This window comes from Phyllopteryx taeniolatus, chromosome 3, assembly GCF_024500385.1.
Source record: "Phyllopteryx taeniolatus isolate TA_2022b chromosome 3, UOR_Ptae_1.2, whole genome shotgun sequence".
Lineage (NCBI taxonomy): Eukaryota > Metazoa > Chordata > Actinopteri > Syngnathiformes > Syngnathidae > Phyllopteryx > Phyllopteryx taeniolatus.
Genome location: NC_084504.1, coordinates 14,383,572 through 14,404,447, shown reverse-complemented (window position 1 = coordinate 14,404,447; position 20,876 = coordinate 14,383,572). Strand labels below are relative to the sequence as shown.

The window sequence follows — 20,876 nt, the reverse complement described above, 5'->3', positions numbered from 1 at the left end:
GGGCGCTCAAAGTCCACATCCTTTTCTCTGCTCTCTTAAAACTTTCCAATAAGACTTTGAGTTGGGGGATATTGAGTATGATTTATCTCTGCTGGTGTTTGCTCCAGCGCTGCGGTCAGGCGGGCGCAGCCGGTGAAGATAACGAGCGCACGCTCCCGTTTTGCCCTAATGTGGCGTTGTCACGTTACATCGTGTCGCCCAAGACGCAGGGGACTCAAACCTCTCAAAGAGCTCAACACGGATACCTTTCTCTTTTTCATTTGTGCTATTACTGAAATGTTCAAATTTGCGTCCATTTAAGGGGGTACACGTCGTTACTTGTAGCTTTTTTTTCACCACCATTCCAACGAGAAATCACGTGCATCCATGGTGACGTCACGCAAAAGGCGGCACCCAACAAGTCTGGGCCAATTAGAGAGCCCGGTGGGCGGGGACTCGACTGCCACTCAGGCCCTTATAACGTTTGTGTGGCTTTACCCCAGCACGATATTTTTCCTCCTTTTCCCCTCGCCGTTTCGTCACAGAGGGCTGCCGGTGCGTATGTTTTTATAATTATTTTTTTTTTAAAATGTAATTTCAATTTGTGTAAATTACACATTCCCATGATAATTTCAGCCTAATACGTGTCTTGAATGTGCGTCACTGTAATCGTGGGAATTTGTCGCACAATAATCAAAGCGAGGAGAGACAAATGACGATGGGGAAAATGGCTATGACATTTCCCAGATAAAACCTCGACGCGTTTATTATCGTTCGATAGTTTCAGTCGTCATCTTCTATTCGGCTTGCCCTTTGTTGCCCTCTCGGCTTAAAAGACAACAACAACAACAGGCACTTTGCTCGTTTGTTTTCACGTTTAAATGACTGAGAAAGAGCGTCGACATGGTGGCTGAAATAAGGCACATCGTTTTGAAAAGGTCGGTTAATATTTTCATGACTCGTATTATTTTATCATTTTTTTCATTTTCCACGTTGCAAGTTTGGGTGGGCCAATTTCTTGGCTCGCTTTCGCAGATCCCGTGACAATGTAAAAAAAAAAAAAAAAAAAAGGAATGGGGGGGGAAAAAAAAGAACACAAAGCCACTTTCCGCTTTCGAAACAGTCATTGAGACATTTTACAAATAATATAGTTCCATATTTGAATTTCTGTTCTATGTTTCCCCGCCATTAGACACGGTGGAAGTGGAGCGTAAATGAGTTTTTGAGGGAATGTTGTAGTTGTGTATTCACTCACTGTGCCTACTGGAATCTTCAACGATAGGTTTCATGTCACACTCATCGGACACTTGATTAGGTACACTTCCTGCACCACAAATTGAACTCCAAGAGCTGTGGTGCATGTTAAATAAAAAATGCAAAGAAAAAAAATGTTGGCAATCACGATTTAAAAAAAAATATATGTTTTGTTCATGTATTGATTGCAGTTGTTTCTATCACTATTTTAAACAAATGTATAGAACAAAAAGTCAAACACAATCCCCAATATTAAAAAATAATAATGTAAAAAGTCTTTCATCTTGTTTTAAACAAGATATTTTGAACATGTTTATTTTGTGATGTATACATTGTATTTTCTAATAATTATGACATAATAAAACAAAATCAATAAAAAATGTAAAATAACCATATTAAAAACTATATTTGAATACAAAATATATTTTTAAATAAATTAAATTGGCCTCCTGAAAAGCTTTTTTCAGCTTTGTTTAATGAGTCTGTGTCATATATGAGCACTGAATTAAATGAATAGTTCTGCCATTTACTAGTTTGAGTGTGTTTGTGCATATAAGAAGTCCGCTAGCTAGATGCTAACATAATGAGAAATGACATAGATGGGCTCATGGAAATTAGCGTAGATGTTGCTGTAGTTATAACCATTCAAAAACTGCTACATTAACACACAAGGAGCAGCAATACACACAAACAGCATAGAGCAATGCTCACAGGCATACTTTCGCTCTGCTCTGTGCAAACAATTATAACTGGAGATCAGTTGGGGACCATCTCTGCCTCTTTTTCTTGCTGTTGGTTACGCAGGCTGAAGTATTAAAGCACTTACGTTCCCCGCAGGTAGTCACAACCATGTTGCTTCTCATCACGTTGGCTTTGTGCCTGAGCGCCTCCGCCTCGGCCCCCAGCCTGGACCCCCAGCTGGACGAGCACTGGGACCTGTGGAAGACCTGGCACTCCAAGCAGTACCACCAGGTATTGTGTGCAAATGAAATAATTTTTGAGTAGAATAACATAGTTGTGAAATTCCTCCAGCATTGTCATTCTGCTCCAAAGTTAGTTATTTTTATGAATACGTCCACTTTTTTTGCCCTTCGGCAATTCTTAACTGATTCAAACTTCCAATTATTCACAAATTTCAGGACATTCAGGCTAGTACTCTTTATATTACATTACAAAAAAAATCTAGTTTCCTATAATTCCACATTTCCCCCCGCCCCCCAAAAAATCCCACATTAAAAGATTTTTTACTTCCTTCCACATTTTTTGAATCAATTCAAACCATTCTGTCAAACTTCAACTCATTCAGGAAATCTTGGGAACAATTTATTACACTCTCCAAATTCCCACACCCTCACAATATAGAATGCCCTAATTAAGAGAAATTCACATTTGTCAGCCAATTCAAACCATTCCAACTTTAAACTGTTAAGTCATTCAAGTTATGCACGGAGCTCTCTATCGTACTCTCCAAATTCACCCATTTGCACATTAAAATTTCCCACATTCAGATAATTTGCATGTATACCTCCTTCCACATTTCACATCCATTTGAAATGATTTAAACTTCAAACTCTGGACTCATATGCGGCGTTATTTATTACATGCCGAAAATTACCAAATTTTCACAATAAAATTCGTACCAAATTTATACAGTAACTGCATTGTCGTCATTCTTTTTGGACCACCTCCACTTTTTTGTCACAAGTCTGGCTTGCTGTCCTTGTTGTTGTAGAAGGAGGAAGGCTGGAGAAGGATGGTGTGGGAGAAGAACCTGAAGAAGATAGAGATGCACAACTTGGAGCACTCTATGGGCAAACACACCTACAGCCTGGGCATGAACCACTTCGGAGACATGGTACGCTCCCAACGCAACAGCCATCCATAGAACGTCTAATCACAGACGTTTCATTAACCCGCTCCTGTGTTCAGACTCACGAGGAGTTTCGTCAGATCATGAACGGCTACAAGCGCAGCAACAAGGTGCAGAAGAAGACCAAAGGAGCGCTCTTTATGGAGCCCAACTTTCTGGAGGCGCCGCGCTCGGTGGACTGGAGAGACCACGGCTACGTCACCGCCGTCAAGGACCAGGTAACCTAGGCTACAGTCCCACAATGATAGTTATGCTTTTTACATTGTGGTTCATGCTAGCTGTGGCATGATTTTGGATTGGGGGACCTTGGAGTGCATGTCATTGATCAGAACATTCATGATAAATTCATAATGTTCCTTTTGTTTGAATTTAAAATGTACTGCAATGTAACAGGAGAATGTTCTGAACCCCTTTTCCAATAAAACAAAAAAATAGCATTTTAGAACTGTGTAACAAAAATCTCTTATTGAAATCTGATCAATTAAAAATCATTTTTGTTTTTAGATTACATTGTATTAGATTACATTTTATCATTTAAATTAATATTTTTTTATTAATGAAATCAATTTCATACATTTGTAGACAAATAGCATATATAGTTGCCTAAGTCATATTTTAATGTTTTGTGGAAAAAAGGAAAAAAAATAGATTGATATTGTAACAGTAAGTTAAAATGAACTCCAGCAAGCATGATGTTATACTCACGAAATATTACATAAGAAAACAACAAATGTCGCATATTTTTAGTTGACTGGATATTAAAACATTTTACAAATATGGTTGTCATACTAAGAGCTGTATCTACTATTTTGCTCTTAATAATAACGTATTTACAAAATAAAGCACAAATGATAAATAGTGCAAATATTTTAATATACATTATTTTAATTGATATTATGAATGTGAATCAATGTGTTAACTGGTCACTTCATTAAACATACTTGTTCAGCAATTGAAAAACATTGTGGTTGTGCTGAGAGCAGTTTCTGATGTTTTGGTGACCCAAGGAAAAGTACCTATATCAGCTGACGCAAACCTCCTCATACAGCGGGTTAAAATGCTAATGCGCTACGTAAACAAAAACACACCGCGGTATGCCACTTTGGTAATATAGTGAACTTTGTTCATCAAGGGGATGCGTATACTATGTTCTAATTTATTGAGATGCACATGCATATTTAAACATTAAATGTTCAACCAAACCATAGAGTAACAACAGTCATCTAGATTAATGCTAACATACGTCATAGAGGGGCTAACTGAATTTAGCATGGCTGTTCCAAGCTTTTGGGTCCCGTTGAGCTTACGTCTTGATGTGCCTATTGTGAATGTGCGTGTTCGCAGGGTCAGTGCGGGTCGTGCTGGGCCTTCAGCACCACGGGGGCCCTGGAGGGTCAGCACTTCCGCAAGACGGGCAAGCTGGTATCTCTGAGCGAGCAGAACCTGGTGGACTGCTCCCGGCCCGAAGGCAACGAGGGCTGCAACGGAGGTCTTATGGACCAGGCCTTCCAGTACATCAAGGACAATGACGGCCTGGACTCTGAGGACGCCTATCCCTACCTGGGAACCGTAAGTCTTTTCACACATTCTTCAAGCCCAAGTATTTACATCAGCGAGAGTCTGTTGCATTAAAGTAGGCTCTTTTCTCCCTCAAATTGCTCCATTCAAGTTTTTTTTTTTTTTTAAATCAAAACTACAATAATACTTATAAAAGTAAAATATTCAAAAGAAGAAAATAATTTGGTAAAAAGACAAAAATATATATTTTGTCTAAAAATATATTTTTTCCAAACATTTTATTTACCTAAGTGAAAAACAAAAATATTTAAAAAGAAATTTCTAGGGGGGGAAATATATATGAGAGAGAGAGAGAGTGAAGAATCACAAAATTTGGCTTCTTTAAACAACAAATCTCTTGGATAACTTGGCCCATCTGTCAATTTTTGTAAAATCCAAACAAAGTTTGCCCACCCCATTTGTTGTCGTCACGGTAACTGAGCATGTCCCCACTGCCACCCCGCCCACAGGATGACCAGCCATGTCACTACGACCCGACGTTCAACTCTGCCAATGACACTGGTTTTGTGGACGTTCCCAGTGGCAAGGAGCACGCGCTCATGAAGGCCCTGGCCTCCGTGGGGCCCGTCTCTGTCGCCATCGACGCCGGACACGAGTCCTTCCAGTTCTACCAGTCAGGTCAGTTCACAAAAATTGCTTTTTTTTTTTTTCCCCCCCTCAAGATTTGTTTAAAAAAAAATGCTGAACATGAATCATTGTCCTGAGTGTTGGAAAAATCTCAAATAAACCCTACAAAGTTTAGCTGGAAAAAACTGAAATATTTGGGATATAAATTAAGCAAAAAGTAGTGAGGATAAACGGTTTGGAAAATGAATAAATGAATGAGCCTACATTTATTTATTTTATTTATTAAAATAAAAACAATCACACAATTTAGTTAGTTTCAGTTGAAAAGAAAAAAAAACCATTGATTTGAAAAGTTTTGGCTGAAAAGAAAATCACAAAATTTGGTCAAATATATATTTTGGATGCAAAAAAAATTACAATGTAGTCATAACTTTTGTTTACGAAATGATGCTGAAGAACAATAATATTCATCAATCCATTTTCTTAACAGTTTATCGTCACTAGGCTCGTGGGCGTGCTGGTGCCTCGCTCAGCTGACTCTGGGTGAGAGGTGGGGCACACCCTGAACTGTTTGCCAGCTAGTTGTAGGGCACAAATAGACAAACAAGCATTCATACTCACATTCTCACTTAGACAATTTAGTGTCTTCAAGTAACCTACCATGCGTGTTTTTAGGAATTTGGGATTACCGGGAGAAAACCCACACAGGCACTAGGAGAACTTGCAAACGCCACACAGGAAGGCCACATTTGAACCCAGGACCTCACAACTGTGAGGCGGCTGTCGTAACCAGTTAATCACCGTGCTGCCCAAGAACAACAGGAATTTCGATGAAATTAAAAATTCTCAAAATCCAGCCCAGAAACAAGAAAAATAATCCATCCGCCTTTACGGAATATAAATATGCTGATTAGACGGCATGATAAATTGCACAGGTGTGCTTACTTTATATAAATTTAGCCTGACTACGACAAAACATTCTTTTATCTTCTGATAAAAAGAAAATGGCCATAACACAATAGAACAAAAGGAAAAATTTGATACATTTAGCTGACACCCCCACCCACAAAATATTTAGTATAAAAATCTGTTTATCCTAAAAACAGCTAAAAAATATTTTCCTTGTGTAAAATATCTATTGCAATTAACAACAACAAAAACACATTTTAGGTGGCAGTGTATGTTAATTATATTATTTATAATTAATTTTATTATAACCAATGATTTAATACAATACAAAACTGGGAAATTCACATGTACAATTGTTTATTGTTTTGTTATTATTTACTAAAAATCAATAATTATTTAATGAGATAAATGAATAAAAACAATTAAAATGCTGGCACGGTAGAAGACTGGTTATCACACCTACCTCACAGTTCTGAGGACCCGGGTTCAAATCCGGCCTCGCCTGTGTGGACTTTGCATGTTCACCCCGTGCCTGCGTGGGTTTTCTCCGGGCACTCCGGTTTCCTCCCAGATCCCAAAAACATGCATGCGAGGTTGATTGAAGACTCTAAATTGCCCGTAGGTGTGAATGTGAGTGTGAATGGTTGTTTGCTTCTATGTGCCCCGCGATTGGCTGGCGACCAGTTCAGGGTGTACCCCGCCTCTCGCCCGGAGATAGCTGGGATAGGCTCCAGCTTGCCTGCGAGCCTAGTGAGGAGAAGCGGTTCAGAAAATGAATGGATAAAAACATGCTTTTGAATATAAAGAAAAAGATCTAGACAATCAAACATGTTTTGTTTTTTTAGGCATCTACTTTGAGAAAGAGTGCAGCAGCGAGGAGCTCGACCACGGCGTGCTAGTGGTGGGCTACGGCTTCGAGGGGCAAGATGTGGACGGCAGGAAGTACTGGATCGTCAAGAACAGGTGGGTGATGATAAATGCCGGCGCTAAAGTTGTTTGCTAGCGTCATGTCGCTGACCCGTTTGCGCTCGTGCAGCTGGAGCGAGAAGTGGGGTGATAAAGGCTACATCTACATGGCCAAAGACCGCAAGAACCACTGCGGGATCGCCACCGCCGCCAGCTACCCGCTGGTCTGATGACTGGAGCCGGAGTGCCATCTAGTCATTTTTTTTCAAATGACTAGCAATCATGTGGAAGCAAAGGATTTTGATTTTAGCCAACAAATTATCATTTTTAGGGAAAGGACGCTGGTTTTAATGCCAATTTTTATGAAATAAATTTTAGTTGTTGTCTTTTATTCTTATTATTTGTACATATGCTGCTACTCAGTAAATGGGAACCCTTTTGGGCTTGTAAATGTTTTTAAAAAAAATAAATAAAATTTATGTTACATTTGATGTCATCCATTAAAGGTGTGAAACACTGTTTGTAGCCTTCGTTCAAATAGATGGATTTTGTTTCTCCAAGTTAACCCTCTTTTTCTTGCTGAAAACAAATGTTTTGCATTTCAGATTTGAAAAAAAACCTTTCAAATTAGCTATCCATCCATCCGTCCATCCATTTTCTACCGCTTATCCGAGGTCGGGTCGCGGGGGCAGTAGCTTTACCAGGGACGCCCAGACTAGCCTCTCCCCAGCCACTTCATCCAGCTCTTCCGGGGGGATCGCGAGGTGTTCCCAGGCCAGCCGCAGGATGTAGTCTCTCCAGCGTGTCCTGGGTCGTCCCTGGGGTCTCCTCCCGGTGGGACGTGCCCGAAACACCTCACCAGGGAGGCGTCCGAATCAGATGCCCCAGCCACCTCATCTGCCTCCTCTCGATGTAGAGGAGCAGCGGCTCTACTCTGAGATCCTCCCGGATGACCGAGCTTCACACCCTATCTCTAAGGGAGAGCCCGGATACCCTGCGGAAGAAACTCATTTCGGCAAATTAGTTAATGAAACAGTAAAAAAATGTGACTTTTCTAGAAAAGGACAAATTCTGAATTCTTGCCTAAAAAAGATAGTTTGGATAAAAACAAATACTGAAGAACAATTTTTGCTGAATAATAAATTGACATAAAACTTAATTTGACCACCAAAATTAATTTTGACAGACCACCCCCCCACACACACACACACACACACACACCATTTATTAGTAAACCATTGGGTGAAGAGAAACATTCACAAAAGCCATTTCACACAAAGACACAATTGGCTATAAAACAATACTTTCTTTCCTTGGAAAAGACACAAAAGTTATCAAACTAGCCCAAGACAAAAATATATTGTATGAGAAGAAAAACTTCTGAGAAACACATTTTTGCTGAAAATGCCAAATGGCCAAAACCAACACATATATTTTTGATAAAAAGAGGAAGAAAATGTGAAAATTTTACTCACCGCCAAAGAATGTTTACTCTGAGTACAGGACAACAGAAATTGTCAAAAGACAAAAAAAGTTTCGTTTGGATAAATACACAAAATTCACAATAAGTAGCCCATAACTGTTAGCAAGTCACCATTTAATTGAAACTAAAACAATTTTGTCAAAAGTCAATTCAAATTTAACCAATAAAAAGCACAAAATATTTATGATTAAAAAACACAACTTGCAAAATATATATATTTGAGAATGGGATTTAAAAATAATGTAGGCTAAAGTACACACATTTAAGTTTTACGTAAAAAGATGCTTTTTTTTTTTTTTTTTTTTTTTTTACATTGGCAAGAACCAACCACAATGTATCACCAAGAAAAACTTGGACGCTCATTTCTTCTTTGTGAAAAAATGAGTTCCTGTGGAAAAGCAGACCAACTCCAAGCCTTTTATTTGTCAAAGTACGGAAGTCCGGAGGCCCGCTGAGTATAAAACACGCACAGAAACTCCCACTCTCTACTGGTATTTGTGGACAAAGGCCAAATACTCGTTGACGTCATCGGGTGAGCCCACCACGAAGGGCACCCGCTGATGGAGGGCCCGAGGCCGCACGTCCAAGACCCTCTGGGTACCCGTCGTGGCCACGCCCCCCGCCTGCTCAACCAGGAAGGCGATTGGGTTGCACTCATATAGCAGACGCAGCTACATAAAGGGGACAAAAAAACAACAAAATTATACATATATTTTTGTAGTCAAATGACAACATTCAAGTTTTATGCAAGTTTGTAGTTACATATGGTTAGCCGATTAAATCGATTAATCGATATCCTTGATATCCAGCTTGCGGTGAACATATTCTAGTACATTCTTCGTTCTCACTATTTAGACAATTAACTCAGCACACGACTAGAGCGAATATGCCTTGCTAGTAAAGTTTTTGTCCACTTTTAGTGGCCGAATCGTTCTACCAGTTCTAGAATATAAAATCTAGTAATTTTAAAGAAAAATTGCGCAAGTTTGAGAAAAAAATAAGATACTACGTGAAAAATATGCAAGAGAGAAATACCAAAGGTCTGGCTGAAGAATCAACATTTTTTGGTCTTATTTCTTTCTTTTTTCCCTACTATTTTTTGTTTTCCCCAATATTATTTTTTTTCTCTATTTTTTCCCTAATACTTGTGTGTTTACATCTTTTTAGTTATTACACTTATTTTGCTCATAACAGTTTTTTAAATTAAATAATTTATCATTTTCATTCATTATTTATTCTAATATGTTTGCATTTTTCATATATTATTTGTGTACTGCATTTTTATCTATTTCCTTTTTAAAAATATTTGTGTGTTTGTCTTATTTTTTGTTTCTTTTAATATTTTCGAGATAACATGATAATTCTTCTTTTTTTAAAATATTTTCTTTCCAATGTGTGTATTTTTAGTGCGATTGGCTGGCGACCAATCCGAGGTGTACCCCGCCTCTTGCCCGAAGATAGCTCCAGCACGCCCAGATCCTAGTGAGGATACGCGGTACAGAAAATGAATGAATGAATGTGTATTTTTGTTTTATTTTTATTTTATATTTTTTGTTTTCCATTTATATTTATATTTTCATCTAAAAATTTATTTTTTTCCTAATACAGCTATTTTTGTCGTATATGCATATATTTTTAAAATATTTCACGCGACATGTTGCTAATAACATTTTTAATAACATTTGGCAATTTCTCAAATGTTGTTGTTATAGTTTAGAATTTTTCATATATTTGTGTTTTTGTCTTCTATTTTTCTATTTTTAAAATATTTTCCTTTTTATTTTTGTCTAATATTTTTAGTTTTTTAAATACAATTACATTTTCTCCAATATGTATTTTTCATCTAATATTTTAGTTTTTTCCCAATATTTTCGAACATATTTTTTTCTAATACATTTTTATCACTTATGAAAACTTTTCTTTTTAGATTTTGATTATTAGATTTTAAGAAATAGTTGATCATTTAGGCAGCACGGTGAACCACTGGTTAAAGCGTTTGCCTCACAGTTCTGAGGACCGGGATTCAATCCCCGGCCCCGCCTGTGTGGAGTTTGCATGTTCTCCCCGTGCCTGCGTGGGTTTTCTCCGGGCACTCCTCTTTCCTCCCACATCCCAAAAACATGGTAGGTTAATTGACAACTCTAAATTGCCCGTAGGTGTGAATGTGAGTGCGAATGGTTGTTTGTTTGTATGTGCCCTGTAATTGGCTGGCGACCAGTCCAGGGCGTACCCCGCCTCCTGCCCGATGATAGCTGGGATGGGCTCCAGCACTCCCGCGACCCTTGTGAGGAGAAACGGCTCAGAAAATGGATGGGATGGAATTGACAATTTTTCTATTGTGATTTTTTTTTCGAATATTTTTGCATTTTTCATTGAATATTTGTGTATTTCCAGCTAATATTTTTCTCCCCTAATATTTGTCATATTGTCTGTAAATTGTCTACATATTTGTGCATTTTCATATTATATTTATCTATATTTTTGTGAAGAAACGGGTCCAAGCAGGTTGGAACGGGTGGAGGAAGGTGTCAGGTGTGTTATGTGACAGAAGAGTCTCTGCTAGGATGAAGGGCAAAGTTTATAAAACAGTGGTGAGGCCAGCCATGATGTTCGGATTAGAGACAGTGGCGCTGAAGAGAAAACAGGAAGCAGAGCTGGAGGTGGCGGAAATGAAGATGTTGAGGTTCGCTCTCAGAGTGACCAGGTTGGATAAAATTAGAAATGAGCTCATCAGAGGGACAGCCAAGGTTCGATGTTTTGGAGACAAAGTTAGAGAGAGCAGACTTCAATGGTTTGGACACGTCCAGAGGAGAGAGAGTGAGTATATTGGTAGAAGGATGATGAGGATGGAGCTGCCAGGCAAGAGAGCGAGAGGAAGACCAAAGAGAAGGTTGATGGATGTCGTGAGGGAAGACATGATGGCAGTTGGTGTTCGAGAGGAGGATGCAGGAGATAGGCTCTCATGGAAAAGGATGACGCGCTGTGGCGACCCCTAACGGGACAAGCCGAAAGGAAAAGAAGAAAGAAGAAGAAGATTTATCTATATTTTTGTTATTTCTCAGTATTTTGGTGTGTTCTGCTGTTTTGGTTAGCAACAGTATTGACGTGCTCAGCGTTGGTTAGCTCTGTATAATAACCACAAGTGAACAATTGTATCTTCCTCCTCGCCTGCCCTGGCATCTTGCCCAGCTGCAGCTCACTCTGACTTTTACTTCTCCTTCTTCCTTTTCGTCTTCTTTTTTTCTGCTATGTCACCGGTGCTTTCCTCCTTCAGTTTTAGTCTGGTTTTATCGAGAAAATAAAACTGCAACATTTCACATTGTAGTAACACCTGGCGGGGGTTTTCAGCACATTTAACGGGAATCGAAATCATCCGCTTTAAAGCATGTGTTATGGTAAAAAAGAGATGAGGGTACCTTCCCTTCCGGGTTCTTCTGGTTGGCCGGGTACATGAAGATGCCGCCGTACACGATGGTGCGGTGGACGTCGGACACCATGGAGCCCACGTAGCGAGCGCCGTACGGGGCACCGCCGTCCTGTTCCAGAGACAAGAGTTCAATAGCGAAAAAAAGGAATACTACATTCCATGGGCAATAAAGCAGTATTTAAAAATTACATAACAAAGAAAAAAAAAGTACCAGTTAATTTCCCCCCGAAAAAAAAACCCCTATAAAGTAGACCCAAAGAATTGTTTTTTTCTGAAAAAAAAAACCAACAACACAAATGTAAGGGGAAAAAAAGAAATAAAATGTTGGAACACGTATAAAATATGAAATGTAAAGTACGAAAACATTGGGATTTTTTGTTTGTTTTACAAAAAAAAACAATTACAAGAAAGAAAAATACATAATTATGAAAAAATTAAAAATTACCCCAAAATATTTCAATAAAATCCCACAAGTATTTGATGAAAAGTAACACAAATATTATGAAAAAGTACTAAATATTAGATACAAAAAAAACACTCAAATATTTTTTAAAAGACCAAATATGAGACAAAAGAAGTACACATATTATATATAAAATGCATGAATGCATGCAAATTGACAAAAATGACACAAATATTAGATGAAAAAAGACATTGCACAAAAATACAAAAGTAGTTAAGAAAAATGAGCAATACTGTAATTACATGTATAAGTATCTTACCATTATACAGTATATAATAATAATAAGAAGAAGAAGAGGACGAAGAGGAAGAATATATGTAATCGGTAGAAATTTAAAGCAATGTTTAAAATTAAATTACAAAGACGAAAAATGTACGCAAACGATTTTTTTTTTTTATAAAAACAAAACAAAAATGACAAAACACAAATATTAGAAAAATGACATGAATATAAGATTACATACATGTTACAAATAGAAGAAAAATACCCAAATATTACACAAAAAATAAATATTTTGTTGTACTACACAAAATCCACAAATGTTAGCTGAAAGAAATAATGTTACAAAATAATGTATATTAAAATACACAAAAATAAAATAATGAATAACAAAAAACACTCATCAAATCATCTCTTCCCATTGAAATGAATGGAAATGCCATTAATCTGTTCCAGCCTCCTGGAAAAAAAAACAAAAAAAATGAGTAACTTGTTTCTCTAATAAATAAATAATAGCACTGTACAGTAATTTATAGAGCCAGACGGAAATAACATAAAATAAATAGATTGTAAAGAATTAAACAGTTTGTGCATCGTGATAATTTAATTTAATTTAATTTACTTTTTCAGGTATTTCCAGGTATTGCTTACCTGATTTATACATGAAAGCGTACAAATGACTTAAGACAACTCTTGATGCTTTTACAGTGCAATGAATGGAGGCCAAAAGAGTCGGTGCAGGTGCGCCTCATAAAGTGTTTGCTGTGTGTATTTATAATCGCAATCTGGTTCCACTTGTCGATGTATATAACCAGAAAATGAGGTAGTGCGATGACATTCCATTGAGCTCAAGCCCAGTTCAAAGACTCAAAGTCCACCGAGAGGGCCTGATAAACAACTTTTAAGCCCCTGAGCACAACCGCCGACATTAAAACTGATATTTTGGGGGATTCTCTGTCTTGCATTGTCTTCAAGAGACTCGAGAATGGAAGTTGTAGACGGACAAGAAGCGAAAAGTGCTCGTTCCCCATCCAAGAAGGGTCGGCCTGCGTGTGGACGCATGCAGGCGACGTCTGACGCACTGCAGTCATGTGCTCGTTGACTCACGTCCCAGAAATCACACGCCAAGGCCAAATGTGTTGACTGTTTCCTGAAAGAACACACACACACACGCACACACACACATACACGTTGCAACGACACACAAATCCAGAGGGAGTTTTGGCCTTATGTACGTACTGTAAAATCAAAAAGGCAAAGTTGTTTTTTTTTGTACTGGGGCCGAGGGGGGAAACACTTAGAATACTCTCTTAATTTTTTAAAAATCATATTATCACTTTGAAGTCTTGTTATCAAGAAGACATTCTGACTGATTGATTATAAAAGCTCACAAGTTCAAGTAAACAACAAATCAACAGTATAGTAATCAAATATATCAATATTTATACAGTGATCAAATTAAACAATATTTAAAATGTATTCAAAAATCTTCTAAAGCAATCTTTTCAAAGATGTTTTTAAATCATATTAAAAATACTATAAGTACAGCAATGAAATATATCAATATTTATACAGTGACAATATTTAAAAATCTATTTGAAAATAACAAATATAAATCAATGATCAAATAAAACCATATTTAGAATACTAAAAATAAAAAATGATTGCCAAAAACTACTTAAAAAGTCTAACATAAAAATATAGAATAATTATTGATAAAAACAATAATTAAAATACAAAATTAAATACATTGTAATACAATGTTCAAATAAAGTGATTTTTAAATCGCATAAATAAATAATATAATGATAAAAAATTCTATCAATGAAATAAAATCACAATGATTGACTAAAACAACAAAATAAAATTATATTATCAAATAAAAATACAGTATCTTTCAAATGATATAAATACAAATTTATATAATTATTTTAGAAAATATGAATTAACTGAATAATGATTAAACAAAACTTTAAAGTTCTATTTAATAATTGTATAATAAAGAAACAATGGTCACATCAAACACTTATTATATTCTAAAATATATCTTAGAGAATAAAAAAGAATATCGCTCAAACAAATAAAATGTTTTAATGATGACAATGTGTTAAACTAAAATAAAACTACAAATATAATATTGAAAAATATATGAAATGATAATAAATAAAAACAATAAAAGAATAAATAGAAATAAATAAAGTACATGAATATCTTTGGTGTCAGGCGCAAACCGTGTACCTCCAAAACCATCCAAAAAAACTACACATTTGTTCAGTTTGCTTTGTGCTGTTTCTACACCAAGATGTCAGTAAAGCCTAAGGCATGGAATTCGATGCCTGGGTATCTTTATGTTGGGGGGAAAAAATGGAAAGACGGCGTAGTGTCATGTCGGTGTGATATGTCCTTTCCTATGTTCGAAAAGAAGCACCTTTTTGTCTCTTTATGACCATATGATGCATTCCACAAAGGTTAAGGAAAGGTGCTAATAAAGGTTAAAATACTGTAGCTGGTGAAAAGATTTCACTGTCCAGAGTCCCAATGTCACATGCTCAAAAATGAAGGCGCCGATTGGCCGAAAAGGAGATCTGCATATCGCCGATCGATTGCTATTCCTTACAGTCCCCGGATGTCTGCCACAGCTAATTTAAAACGGAATTTGTCAAACTGAATCTGAAATGATCAAACTCAATGTGAAAATATATCATTTGAATTTTCATTGCAGATAAAAAAAAAAATCTTACATTCACTTTCAGGTTTATTGGACTTCAGTTCCAAACTAAGAAATTGAATTTCCAATGATATTATTCAGATTCAGTTTTTAAATGCAATGTTTCAAATTAAACAATACACATTCAAATTATATTTTTCAAATTGATTTGTTGAATGCAATTATTGAAGTTTAGCAAATTCAAATAGAAATGATTCAAATTCAGTTGCTGCTGGCACATTTTTCAGCCCATTCAACACTTGGTTAATCATTTGTAAAAAAATAACAGACCCATGTGGGGACTGACGACTAGTATGGATTTGTGAAAAAAATATGAAATTCTCCAAATTTTCACATAGCACGTTTTGGCTTGATACCAACGATATGTTTTAATATGTACTGTGTTTCATATAGTATATCAATAAATGACAAACCCATTAAATCAGAATAAAATCGAGCGTAATATATACAGTACTATTCACATTCATTTCACAACTGAATCATTGTGTGAAATACATCAAGAAAAGGGAGAAGGACCCCACGGGTTCTCTTAAGTGTGACCAAAAAAAGTGAGTTTGCATTTGCACTAAATATATTCCAAGTCATCACTGTATGAACACATGACCGCCTTGCATCATATCAAGTGCTGAGCGAGCATGCACATCTCGCAGAGGAACAGGATGTTTGAGTGAGTGAGGAATAAGTTACCTCAACTCGCCCCCACACACACGTACACACACACACACACACACGAAAATACAGTCCAGCTGATGTGCGTACCTCAGGGTTCTTCTTGTGGTGGATGTAGTGGTTGACGGACGGGTGGAAGTACTTGGCGTAGCCCTCGTTCAAGCTGTAGATCTTCCCTCTGGGCTTGATCTTCACGTTCCTCTCGGTGAGGATGAATTCGCCGATGGCCTGGCGACAAAAAAATAAATACGTAAAATAAACTTGTGTTACCGTTTCTTGTTTGATTGTTATCAGAGGAGCCAAAAGTACTCACACTGTAAATTCAGTAGAAGTATAATACAGTAAAAGTACAAGCATTCATTGAAATCCTGTACTCGAGTAAAAGCAGAGTGAAAGAACAGACTCTGACATGCACTTCAAAAGAGACTTCAAGCAGCTTATTGCCACTCCCAGTTGAAGTTTACTGTCAAAGTCAACAAAACAGAAAAAAAGAGTATTTAACCAAACCTCAGAAATTTGACTTACGCAAAGTCTGATAGCTTAAAGCCAACACACAATGCAAAACCCCATAGATGGGCTAAGGAAACCAGCATCAATATCATGCATATATTCTTTATCCTCTACTAAAAATGAATAACATTGCTGCATTTTACTACCTATGTCTGTATTATACTGCCCTCTCGTGGCAAAGACGGGAACACCATAAACTGTTGAATTCTATTGAATTCTTTACATTCTATTTAATTATGCTTTTACTGTATGTTTTATTATTTTTGTTTTTAATAAAGCAAAATACTGTTGAGAGCTATTAGTCTTTTTAAATTATTTGCTGGAGTTTTTGGGACGGCTAGAACAATTTCATAAATTTCAATGGGGAAAGATGATTTGAGATACAAGGGTTTACCCCGAACGAATTAAACTCATAAGTCAAGGCAGCATTGTACAAAAAATAAAAAGCCAAAATGAATATTATTGTCAATCATAGACAATTTCTGTTTTGATAACGTGGCATATTGACAAAAAAAAAAAACGTCACACACAAAATAGTTCTACCCCCTTTGACTAATAGTTACACAGTTAAAATCACGTTACATGTCGCATGTTGTCAGTGGTAGCAAGCAGTAACTCACAAATACTTAGTTACTGTACTTAAGTCGATTTGTCAGCCACTGAAAGTTATCATCACCTTCTTCTTTTTTTTTTTTTTTTTTTTTTTTTTTTGCTTACTGGGTCCAGCATGAAAAAGTTGAGACCGGCGCCGGTGCTGAGGGCCACCAAGGCGGCGCTGCCGTAGAGGGCGTAACCGGCGCACACCATGCTGCTGCCCGGCTGGAGGGCGTCCTCCTCGGTGGGCTCGCCCTCGGTCAACTGAGTGGACGATATAATGCATATCAATATACATACTTCTTATTCGTAGTCGATTGTTTGTAAAAGTCTCACTGAGGAATCATAGACTCGTGTTTGTCCCAGATATTTTTGCATTTCTGCCAGTTTAAACAATTAAAATGACTCATAGCCTATACTAGCTCTACGATGACGCCCCCTGTCAGGCCATAAGGCGCTACTGCAAGTAAAAAAAAAAGTACATTTGAGGATGGATGGATGACAGATAGACAACTATTGACAGATATTGAGATAGTGAGCCTCACTCGTTTGTAGACAGCAAAGATGGTGCCGATGGAAGCCAGACAGTCGATGTTGCTGGAGCCGTCCAGAGGGTCAAAACACACCACGTACTTACCCTGGAACACACAAGTTTAACTCCATGCAGTAAGTGCCGATGTGTGTGTGTGTGTGTGTGTGTGTGTGTACGTGTGTTTGTGTGTGTGCTGTATATATATATATATATATATATATATATATATATGTAGATAGATAGATAGATAGATAGATAGATAGATAGATAGATAGATAGATAGATAGATAGATAAGTAAATATACTATATATATACTACATGATGATACAGTATACAGTTATTTGTATCAATTTGTATCAGGGGTCACCAACCATCACCACCCAGCTGAGAGCTACTTCTTGGGTACTGATTCATTTGCCAGTTTGATAGAGACTTCCGAAATAACAAATATGATCAAATTACCTTTACCATTATTAATAAGTAATGATATTAATTTTTGTGAAGACATTGAACATGTTAATGATTTCCAACAACAATGAGGAAACAGATAAATATCAATATACTTTATTATATTTAGTTCTATAGGTTTCTGCCAGTGTTTACATTATCAAATGATCACTACTACACCATTTTTAGAAAATCACAATGTCACATCACTGGTGAGCAATTTTTAGAACAGGCCCGCGAGCTACTCATGTGATCCTTGGGGGCTACCTGGTGCCCACGGTCATCACGTTGGTGACCCCAGGACATGCATACAGTACATCCAAGTACTACCCTCTTGTCTTTGGGCGTGACGATGAGGCTCTTGTCCTCCTCGGAGACCATGCAGCAGGTGCTGTAGGAGGCCTTCAACATGTTGACCACCAGGTCGTTGGACAGCACGTCCAGCTTCTTCACGTCGTCCCCCGTCACGTTCACGCAGCCCGCCATGCCCTGTCTGCGCACATCCAGATTAAATTGTTGACTTGTCAGCATCACAAAGGCCAATCACAATTTTGGGTTAATTTTCACTGATCACAACCAAGCCTGATTACCTCCAGACCTGTTCAATCAAGAAATCACTGAAACAGAATCTGTCCTGACAAAATCAAGTCAGACAAAAGATCTAAAAAAGCTGCAACAAAATGACACCTTCCAACGAAATTCCAGAACAGTCGAGAAATAAAGTCATTGACATCTATCAGTCTGGAAAGGGTTAGAAAAGTCATTTCTATAGCTTTAGGATTCCAGTGAACCATAGGGAGAACCATTATCCTCACATAGAAAAAACATGGAACTGTAGTTAACCTTCCCAGGACTTGCCGGCCTACAAAGATTACCTCAAGAGAACAGCAATGACTCATCCAGGAGGCCACAAAGGAACTCAGGACAACTTCAAACTAGCTGCAGGCCTCCCTTGCCTCAGTTCAGCTCAGTGTTGATGACACAACAATAAGGAAGAGACTGGGCAAAAATGGCATCCATGGTAGAGTCCCAAGGCAAAAATTACTGCTGACCAAAAAGAACATAAAGGCTCGTCTTACTTTTGCATCTGAATGATTCCCAAGACTTTTGGGAGAGCATTGTATGGGCTGATGAGATAAAAGTTGAGCTTTTTGGAAAGTGTGTGTCTCGTTACTTCTGGCGTAAATGTAGCACAGCATTTCAGAAAAAGAACATTATACCAACAGTAAAATATGGTGGTGGTAGTGCGACGGTCTTGGGCTGCTTTTCTCCTTCAGGACCTGGACAACTTGCTGTGATTGATGGAATCATGAAATCTGCTCTTTAACAGAAAATCCTGAAGTTGAATGTTCAGCCATCAGTTTGTGACCACAAGCTGAAGCGGACTGGGGCTCTGCAGCACGATAACGATCCAAAACACACCAGCAAGTCAACTTCTGAATGGCTTAAAAAAACAAAATGACGGTTTTGTAGTGGCGTATTCAAAGTCCAGACTCGAATCCGATTGAAATGCAGTGGCATGACCCTAAAAAGTTTTTCAAACAGGGACAGGTAACGTTGAATATTTTCCTCCCCTAAATTAATGAAATGCACTTTAAGTTCTCTTGGGTTACATTTGTCTGATATTTACATTTCTTTGATCATCTTAAACATTAAAGTGGGGAAACTATGTAAAAGTATAAGAATTTGAGAAGGCGGCTAATACTTTTTTACGGCACTGGATCCTATCTTAATAAATAACTATGTGGTATCATTTTAAAGAGTGCATACCAACCTAAATATGGGGACCGTTGCACCAATAAAACAAAAAGCTACTAAACAAATTATTCCTCCCTATCTTAGCTTTGGAGCAATCTAAAGAGGTGATATGATTGTGGCTTATCATCACATAGAGGAACTTGAGACATTTGGGGGCACGTAGTAGTTATATTTAATTGGCGTCAGGATTATGAGGTGCTCACACTGCGGTACTCACAAGTGGGCCAGGCCGGCCTTGCGCACGGCCGAGGAGATGGCCTTGATGGCGGTCATCATGGCGTTGAGCAGCTGCGTCAGTTCGCCCGTCGCACCCTTGGCCTGGCGGCCCGTCTCCGTGACGAAACGGGTCAGCGTCCACACGTCTGTGTCGAAGGTCGATTGCTCCGACATGGTGCTTCCCGGTGCGAGTTAGAGTCCTAGCTCGGGTGAGTGGAAGAAGCAAAGTGAAGGGAGATTCAGGGGGATCTATATTTGTGTGCGTGTGCGTGTGCGTGTGTGTGTGTGTGTGTGGGTGTGTGTGTGTGCATGTGTGGTGTCGGGTGTCGGTTGCAGTGCCTTGATGCTCGACGTGTTTTCTCCAACTTTAAGTTTTACACAGAACCCAGCAAGGGCAGGATGGCTGTGTCTGTGTTCCAAAAAGCAATACAGCACGTGATGAAGTCTGGTGTGACATAGAATAGTTGCCAGACGGCGATGACTGCTTTCAAAACAACAAGGCGGTAGAAGTAAGTGTCGGGTTTGAAACTTGGGACCACTTGTATCTCCTTTCCAACATTCTCCAGGGCCTTTTTTCACAGAGATCCTGTAAAATTGCAGCGTCAGAGTCGTCAAAACGAGAAGTTTTTTTGGGGAGCATTTGCATTAAAGTTCATTGGTGCTGCCTGAACTTCTGCTGACCTTTGAGCTTAAATGTCAACGTAACTGGAGTACACTGAACCTCAAAGGATGAACACAATCTGTGCCAAAATTAGCGCTGCATACA

The 20,876-nt window shown here is 38.0% G+C and overlaps 2 protein-coding genes across 3 annotated transcripts; one reads left to right on the top strand and one right to left on the bottom strand.

Annotated features, from left to right (window-relative positions):
* Positions 1–377: 377 nt before the first annotated feature.
* On the top strand, positions 378–7,582 carry ctsla (cathepsin La). 2 transcript variants are annotated; one of them, XM_061767110.1, is made up of 8 exons: positions 378–534; positions 2,071–2,205; positions 2,966–3,088; positions 3,163–3,321; positions 4,448–4,672; positions 5,131–5,299; positions 7,003–7,120; positions 7,194–7,582. In XM_061767110.1, exons 2-8 carry the CDS (start codon positions 2,083–2,085, stop codon positions 7,291–7,293), a joined length of 1,017 nt encoding a protein of 338 aa, XP_061623094.1. In that variant the 5' UTR covers positions 378–534; positions 2,071–2,082; the 3' UTR covers positions 7,294–7,582. The 2 variants fall into 2 exon arrangements, with proteins under 2 accessions (XP_061623094.1, XP_061623095.1); XM_061767111.1 differs by having other exon boundaries at positions 517–538.
* Positions 5,510–20,809, bottom strand: fbp2 (fructose-1,6-bisphosphatase 2). The gene is made up of 8 exons (XM_061767113.1): positions 20,112–20,809; positions 18,467–18,629; positions 17,702–17,794; positions 17,280–17,420; positions 16,143–16,280; positions 11,963–12,082; positions 6,854–9,217; positions 5,510–5,772 (listed from the first exon to the last, which is right to left on the bottom strand). Exons 1-7 carry the CDS (start codon positions 20,282–20,284, stop codon positions 9,032–9,034), a joined length of 1,014 nt encoding a protein of 337 aa, XP_061623097.1. The 5' UTR covers positions 20,285–20,809; the 3' UTR covers positions 5,510–5,772; positions 6,854–9,031.
* Between the last annotated feature and the right edge of the window lie 67 nt (positions 20,810–20,876).